This window comes from Heliangelus exortis, chromosome 1 (assembly GCF_036169615.1).
Source record: "Heliangelus exortis chromosome 1, bHelExo1.hap1, whole genome shotgun sequence".
Taxonomy (NCBI): Eukaryota; Metazoa; Chordata; class Aves; order Apodiformes; family Trochilidae; genus Heliangelus; species Heliangelus exortis.
In genome coordinates, this window is record NC_092422.1 from 74638417 (window position 1) to 74647375 (window position 8959).

At 40.4% G+C, this 8959-nt stretch overlaps 1 protein-coding gene across 1 annotated transcript in view; it reads right to left on the minus strand.

Moving 5' to 3' along the window:
* VEGFD (vascular endothelial growth factor D) overlaps window positions 1–7019 on the minus strand; it is a 31026-nt gene extending 24007 nt beyond the window's left edge. Inside the window, exon 1 of the mRNA XM_071748633.1 lies at window positions 6357–7019. Within this exon, the coding sequence (XP_071604734.1) occupies window positions 6357–6446 (90 nt within the window). The 5' untranslated portion in view covers window positions 6447–7019. The remainder of the gene's footprint in view (window positions 1–6356) is intronic.
* Between the last annotated feature and the right edge of the window lie 1940 nt (window positions 7020–8959).

Sequence of the window (8959 nt, forward strand, 5' to 3'; positions counted from 1 at the left end):
TTTCTTCATGTGAGAAAACTAAAATTTTTTTTTAAAAAAAAACTCAGTTGTGCATCTAGTCATTCATGCAAAAAGCCACATACAGATCTTTCAAAAGGACATTAAAAAAAAAAAAGAGCAAATTCTTCTTGGCCTTCCTATCAGAAAATTCAGTCAAAATGTGCTGGGCAGGTGGGGAAGTAGATAAGGGACTGTCACATAGTGGGAGGAGTAGTAAATTCTTAAGGAATAAGGGTTAATTTAGGAAAGGTATCATATTGAGTTTACTTCTGTGCAGCAAAATATTATGGGTCATCCTTCCCACCCCAGCAAAGCCTGGAACTACATCTCACAGCTATGCCCAAGAAACAGCAGTGAACAGCTTTGTAAACAGACTTAATTGCCATGAGAGAAATGCCTAAAAGAAACACAAATACCAGTAAGACAGTGATAACTATAAAAATTACTGCACAAGAAAGAATAAATCAGTTATCACCTACAAAAGAACTGTACCCTATTTGTTTTTCCCACACACTGAGATGTTGTCCACAGGAGCCAGGACACAAGTAAACCTTACTCAGCTGTAGTCTGGAGTAGGGACAGCTGTGGTCAGGACAAAGTTTGCAAACACAACAGCAGAGGTCTCACAAGCCAAAGTTTGTACCAGTTTATGGGTGGGTTGTTTTTTGGTTTTGGGTGGTTTTTTTTTTTCAAGCAGGCTATTTCTCTGCCTCCTGTGGAAGCCTGCATCAATACCACCACATCAGAGGTTGGAAACAATGCGAATGCCTGTGAGGGAGAAGGCATAAGTAGGCTACATAAAAGCAGAAAAAAACAGCACTCACTGAGCCTGAGCTGATTGCTTGTTTTCCTTGCCTTGTGACCACAATTTAACAGAAAGTTGCTCCACTGCCCTTGGAACCTGCCTTCCTGCCTTCCTTTGGTTTCAGAGAGTTTCAGATGTGAGCCATGACTGATATCCAAGTTTAATTAGCAAGTTTTTAATTAGCGAGTGCTGCATCTGATTTATAAGAACTGCTTGATATAGTTTGCAGAGCTCTGCTCTATCCTCAGACATTACATTCCTAGCTGAGATGGACAGGACTGGAAGGACAGCTTGGAGATATAGATATAAATTTTTTTTTAATTTTTTTTTCTGCTATTTCTCATGAGTGAGCACTGCTCTTGATAAAGTAGCAGCATGTTGGTAGTTTCCAAATTGATAAGAGCCAAGGACGGATGCCATGTGGCATGGTAACAATGCAGATTTGTTCTCCTATCTTTCACTGTACTTTGTCAAGGCAGTAGCAGATAAGTCAGAACAAATTGGCTTTCCTCACAACCTGTCTGATAGCTTCCCAGTCCTGAAGGAAAAGCACAGATAATCATTGCTGCAGGAGTGTTGCAAACACCCTTTCACAAGTTTTTGGCTCATCATGCCTATCAGAGGTGGTAATCAAAAAGAATCAAAACTGGCAGTTACAAAACTAGGATAATAAAATGCCTTGAAAACCACAATTTCATCATCTTTATTTAAAAGAGCTTGCAAACTTTGAAACAAAGATGGATGTGAGGGTGAAAAGCCTTGTTTAAACAGAGAAGTTGTTTCCAACAATCTTTAGAGTTCCTTCTTCTAGCTGTTGAGCAGTTTCTGTACTTCCAGGAGCTGCCTTTGAGGAAGATAACCCACAAGACAGATTTGTTAGAATCTCTCTTTTCTAGAAACTGAGCAACATTTGCAAGCAGTTATCAGAGAGCTGTGTACATCTGTCTGGAAAACAGTGTCAGTTGTAATCATAGAGAAAAAAGCTTATGTCCAGCTCTGCTGCTTAGGATTCTTTGCTCTGTCTGGTTTGGTTGTACAGACAGATTGCAGCTGGCTCCAGGAAGGGAGAGGTGCAAAGAGCTTCCCAGTTCCTTTTGCTAACAGTGTGGTGGCTCTTCAGTATTTCCATACCTTCCCAAGGGCAAAGCGTTCTCCACTCAGGTGGTCCAGAGACTGAAGATCATGGGGATCTTTATATCACCATCAGACAGGGACTATGCACCAGCTGTGCTTGTAAAGTAGCTTTCACCTCTGCCAAGCTCACAGTGGCAAAAGGAGATTGTTGAAGCTAAGAATCACAGAATGGTTTGGGTTGGAAAGGACCTTAGGGACTATCTAGATCCAGACCCCCAGCATGGGCAGGGACACCTCCCACCAGACCAGGTTGGTCAAGGCCCCATCCAACCTGGGCTTGAACACTGCCAGGGAGGGGGCAGCCGCAGCTTCCCTGGACAACCTGTGCCTGTGTCTCACCACATCTGTTAGAGAAAAAATGACCACTCGAGACTGCATCAATGCTTAGTGCAGAACTGAGGAAAAGGCTTAGCTGTGGAAAAGGAGTGCAAGTAACAGAGAGCAGCCTTGTTTACCTACAGGGCTGTGCATAACTGATCCCTCAGCTTTCTGATTGGAAAGCAAATTCCTAGTCCAATGATACTCCTCAGACCTGTGAGCTGTGGATTTCTCCCTAATGAATCAAAGTATGGCTCACCATAGGGAGAGGACATCTGCAAAAGGAAAGGGCTGTGAGTGTGTTATAACTGGGGCATTACAAGTTTTCTCTTTCCTTTCCCCTAACACTTTATTAATAACGTAAATGGCAGAATAGGGGAGGGAGACTCAGATTTTCAGAGATCAAGAACTTGCAGGCTCATTAGGGAGGCACTTTTAGCACTGGAAGGCAGGAGCAGGTCCGACAGATCATTGGCTTTTCTTGGCAAAAAGTGGCCTCAGCTACAATGAATATGGGATATAGCTTTTTGCATCTAATTTTAAAAATCTGGAAAAAGGAACCTATGTCTGTCATCACGGTAGGAGAGGATAAATATGGGGAGGAGAGAAAGGAAAAAAGACAGCAAATTCATAGGTCTCCAACTGAGGGATTCCAAAATGTAAGAGACTGTCAGGACAAAACTTCAACAAGGAATTTTTAAAGTATTTCCTAAAAAAAAGAAGACAGCGTATTCTTCAGAAAACCCATGTGTACTTTAATTGTTCAATGAGGATTTCTTGTGTCATGCTGACATCCTGAATCAAGCAACTAGCATGCAAGTCAGAGCCTTGATGTGAGTAAAGCAGAGGAGTCCTGCCTGACACCTGTGCTGTCCCTGCCCACCGCTTCCCATCCTGAGACTGTTTTCCATTTGTTTATAACACTGCCAGACATTAGATGTTCAGGGTGAAACTTTCCAAGCCAGATGTCTCCCTCAAAATTATTTGGATGCATTTTTTGCTTTCTCTATCAAAATGGCTTGACCACAGAGTTTGAAAATGAACCTCCTTTGCTATCCATGCAAAAACATTTTCTGGCAACCTTGTCTTTGCAAATGTCTGGGGTCTCCCCACTGTACAGTACTGATGTGAAGCTTTGACACCTGAGGAACCTTTGTTTGCCCGGATGTGTCTGCTGCTATCTCTGCAAAAATCCACCCAAACATAAAAACCCCTAAGAGCAACAGGAGACACTTGCCAATGCTTAGTAGCTTGATGCCCAGCTTATGGGGTCTGTGCTGACCCCACTCCATCCAGGAGTGGAGCAGGACAGGGGTGAAGGCCACCCAGGCCCAGCCCATGGGGCTAATAGCTGGGGGCTTTCCCTTCCTTAGGTGCAGGTGTTGGACATCCAGGGGAAAGAAGATACCAGATTTGACTGTGGAAAGGGAAGGAGATGAACATTTTATAGAAGAGGGCAACACTGGCCAAGGAGGCTGAGAGCATCTGGGGAGACCAGAACTAGAAACTGGTCAACAGGAAAAGGAAACTGGAAAGTCCTAACCACATAGACAAGAGGAGAATGTAGGGATGGAGGAGGGAATGGAGGCCTATGCTCAGGTGGAACTGGAAAACAAAAGGATCTGGTAGGACAGTCCCTCAGGAACTAAGACAAACCTCCTGAGGATCTGAGAGAGAAGCAGGACATTTCTACACAGGTAGAAACAAGTGGGAAGGAGGGCGGCATGTGGAAAGCATTGATGGGAGTTCAGCAGGGAAACTGAGACCCTGAGTCCTGGAGGTAAGGAAACAAGGGTCAAATGCTGGGACTGGATCAGGTTAAGAATGAAGAGAGGAAAGAGGAACTGGACCTGATTGGCAGGAGACAACCAGCCTAGGTGTGAAAGTGGGAAGATTGTGTTTCTGAAAGGCTAGGAAAAGCCAAGCACAATGGAGATACTTGCTGAATCATGGCAGCTTGTATGTAAGCTTTTACCATCCACAGCATTCATTAGGTTATTTGTGGAAGAGGGTTAAGAGAGTATTTAAATCCTTATTCCCCCCAAACTCTATCACATAATACCACATTGACATCACCTGATAGTTTAAAGCATCAACAGGTTAAAAACTTCAGGTGTCTTGGGCAGAGCTCATCTACTTGAGCTCATGTAATGGGGAGGGGAAGAGGTTGCTGGTGTTTAGCCCTCCTTGGGTCTCATAATTGCATATTACTTGCACAACTTGCACTTGGTTGTTTTTATCCAGCCAACACTGCTATGGGTCTGAAGGAACTTTAAAACAATAAGCTATGGTAAATGAATGCAATACATCATTTCTGTGTTCTGCAAATGCAGTTTAAGGTGCAATTAGCAAGAATAGGCATAACCCTGTGTACTATTAAACACTGTAATATGAAGGATTTTTTGTGGGGTATATCCACATACATAAACACACAAAAGCCCATAGGTCATACATTCTGAAAGAACCCAGAAATCTAACATGCTGTGTAAAACATTAAGAGAAAAATATTCAGCATCTTAGCCAAAAATCTGTCTACACAGAAAGAGCCAAAACAAATGAAAAACCCGCCTATTTTTGTGACAATCAGCAACCAAAGCATGTGAAACAGCCCTTTTTAGTGTGAACTACATGGTATCTTCAGGATAGTCTTGGAAGCTAACAACTGAATTATTATCACATCCAATACTCTGTGGCTAGACTGGTTTCTTGAGAATGGTAACTAAATTACTGTGAATGCAATTACAGATGCACCTGGGTTGGATGTACAGTGAAATCACAGTGAATAATCTAGAAACCAGTTCAAATTAGCTAGAGGAGTTTGTGCATTTCTTCTAGGCGAAGTGGATATGGTTTCAAAATTTAATTAAAAAGACTAACTAGCGGTTTACTATAATGCTGAATAAACTTGTTTCCCGTGTAAGGACAGAATTACCATCACTGCCAGTTAGCCAGTGGTTACTATTCCAAATTAGAAGGCACTTTCTGATTTAAATAAAGTGATTCCTACATGTAAGAAACCAGTGATTTGCCACGCAGTTCCCTAAAGGTAACATATATTAGACGGATTACTCCGGTCCTAATGCCTTCAAAGCACTGATTGCTGAGGTTGTAAATTAAAAGCTTGTGAATGGTGAGCAGGCTAAGGCAGTCATTAGTCACCCTGAGGCACACATCTCTCACCACTTCTTGTGCTGGCAACAGCAGCTTGCAATTAAGCCCAGAACTTGAGCATTTCTTTTCTAAAACGCAGGTCAGCAGGCAGTGCAGTTTGCAGAGTAGTGTGTGGTCATCTCTTGCAAGGGGGAGGTTTTCTGAACTGAAAACAAAAGTATTAGCTTGTTTTGCTCTATCTGTGAGAAACAAATAATTTGTTCTGGACCACACACTGAATTAATCATTTTTGGATACTGCACATGTAGAAGCTCGTTCCAGTTTTTGATCTCATTTTTCTAAATTATTGCCCTGGATGTTCTCACAATATCACAGAAAGTCAGATCTGAAAAAATCCTACTCTCAAGGTGAGGCTTCAGCTTAAATTTTGTTGCATGCATTATATTCAAAAGAAAGGCAATGTGTTCTATTATTGCCAGTTATTCTTTAAAATAAAGTTTTGGATAACATCCCTTAATAAAATGAAAGAAAAGCATTCCTCTGGTTTCTGGCAAACAAGTGAACAACTGATGAACACGTGTTTTTACAGGAAAATTTTCAATACCAGGGTACTAATTCCTGCAATTATAAATACCTGACAAAATATTTTTTTAAGAGTGTATTTAACAAATATTCCAAATGCTCTGACTTGCATTTGTGTTTAGATTTTGCTTTTATTTTTCATGACTGACACTGAAAGTTTGACTTAAGAACAAAGTATACAAGTATTTAATAACTGGTAAAAAGACACAAAATATTAAAGAGCTATTTAGATTTAACTTCTTTACAGATTCTCTTTCCTCTCTTGCTGCTAAACATTTATACAACTAAAATATCACAAAAAATCCCAAGCACCCAAATAGCAAAAATACCACCACCTTGCATGTTAGATGTATGTAATTCTGGCAATTTGGGTTATTAAGAATAAGAGTAAATAAAGATCACCTACCTTTACAGATCCATTCTCATAGTCAGATCCTTGCAGCAGATGTAGAAATGAAACTATGAAGATGTTCACAGTTGCCCACGGTTTGAACATTCTGATGTTTAAAACCCACAGGTTACAATGCAGTCGTCATACAGCTAGAGGCTGTTTCAAAATGCATTTCTTTATCAGCAATACAAAAAGAAAAAAAAAAAAAAAAGCTTCCAGAAAATTTCTCTTATAAACTCATAAAGGATTCCAACATGTGAGAGTAAATATCTGGCTCTTTGCAGCTCAAAACTATTGTAAGTTCATCTAGAGAATCTCATTGCTTAAAGCAGATTTTAGATACACTTGAAAGCAAATCATGATAAGGGTTTAAACAGATATATATCTGTATATATGCACAAACACCTTCACAAGTGATCAGGTATGGATTCCAGTTACTGAAGTTTATATATCTTCCATCAAGGCAAAAAGAGGCATTCAAAATCCATCTGTGGTCCAGAAAATGTAAGAAATCTGCTCTATTCTATGTTCTGTGGTACAGCAGCCTTTTAAGATGGTAGTGTAATGGCCAATGTTTTGAGCTCGAGAGCTGTAATCCAACTCTGTATTAAAACTTTTTTCACAACCTTCATGGAAGCTTGCAGAAGCATGTGTCTTAAATCTGATACAGACTTTGGCAGCAACACAGTCAAATTTTGGCTCTAATCCCATTTTATCCCTACCAATAGCATAACAGTTTTTAAACTAACTGATGCAATCTAGGCTCCCATTATTTTAAAGATTACCTGAAACATGAAACTTCAGCACACGTTCTTACACAGCACACATATTTTAAGATACTTCTTAAAAAAAAAAAAAAAAAAGGGAGGGGAAAAGAAAAGAAAAAAAGAAAGGCTGACTCTCCTTAATGTGTTCTATCTTATGTGGCACAGGGATTTCTGAATAGATTTTTTTAAAAGGGAAGTTAAAAAGTTATCTTTGACAACAAAAAAGGTTCTTGGTATTTTTTTAATGAAAGCTCATGAAGCTACACATATAAAAGGAAAAAAAAATACTGCAGCAAAACACAATCATTATTTCTGCCTCAAGGTGTGTGCATATTTTCTCTGTATATTTCCACAATTTAAAACCAAAATGGAGATTTAACATTTAAAATTATAACATAGACAAAGTTTCTGATTATTATGCATGTTAAATGTATATTGCTTTACTCACATAATATACTATTTTCAGGAGAGTAGTTCTACTCTCACATGCCTTGGTGTTTGCAGAATCAGATTCTACAGTTCTTAACATAAAATATTCATGTTCCTAATCTTTCAGAGCACTGGTTTCCTACCTCTGACATCCAAGCAGTAGCTCTTTCAAATACAAGGCACACTTCTGTAGCTATGATTATCTTGCATAATTTCTTCTTAAGTATTCATCATAAAAGGATATCGGAGAGAAAATTCTCTGAATCCGGTCTTTCCAGCTGTTGCCAGTTAACTGAGCCATTATGTTTTATCATCATATATGCAATTGTATTGCTTTTTAGCTTGGTCTTTTGCCACTTGTTATGTGAAATTCCCTCTTTTTTCTAGCTGATGGCTTCTTCCCCCACGAAGACCACACTGGTTTGCAGAAGGACAGCAGGAATTTCCCCTCTGTGAACTGGGTGTGAAAAATCTTCTCTCTCTGTACCTGCTTCTCCTCTTCCAGTCCTCCCCTCACCCAGGCTGCCAGCAATATTCAGTTTCACAGGCCCCACTCTCCAAGAGCCATTGTGTCTGTAATGCAGTTTGCCACTGAAATACTTTAACTATTTCATTAATCATTTTAAATTAACTTATTATCTTAATGGTTATGTGCAGTCACTTTGTCCTCATTTAATGTCACCATTTCCTTCCTGATACCAATACCCATCTCCTTGCAGGAACTGGAAGCCTGCTAAACTAGATGCATACTCCTCAGCTTCAGATGCACTGCTTCAGCATAAAGAATAAAAATAAAATAAAATAAATATCCACTGTACTCTCTGGACTCCATGATAATAACTTTCTATTGACCTGTAGTTAACTGGAGGGCTTCTCTCATTTATAGGATCATTGTTTGAAACACAGACCCAGCCTCACAAAACAGGCAAGAGGCAATGCATGCCTTCTTGCCCTAAAGCCTGGTGAGTGGGATACTTGTACATCCTCTCCCCAGCACAGTGCTCTGTTCCTCAGAAATTTCCAAAAATTTCACCAAAGTTTCACCAGCCAGCCCAGACACCAGGAGCAAGCCTTCCCCCCAACTATCAGCCAGAATGCTTCTATCCTCACAGGCATCCATCCCCTTTCCACTTTGTAAGTTGTCAGAAGCAAGGGAAAGCTCAGGAGTGGCACTGAGGCTTTTAAAAACCAGCTATGGAATTTCTCCCACCAGCCCTGTGGGTGTTTAGCTGCTTACATGAAGCAAAGCAGCTGCAGTGGGGAGTGAAAATTATCCGTGGTGCTATGTTCTGCAAATAAGCAAGGAAGACACTTTTCTGAGAACAAGAGCATGGCTCGGGTCTCTGCTCTACACCATGAAGAAAAGCAATTCAGACCCAAAGGTCTCACATACTTAGCCCCACCATGAAAGTGGAGATTGCC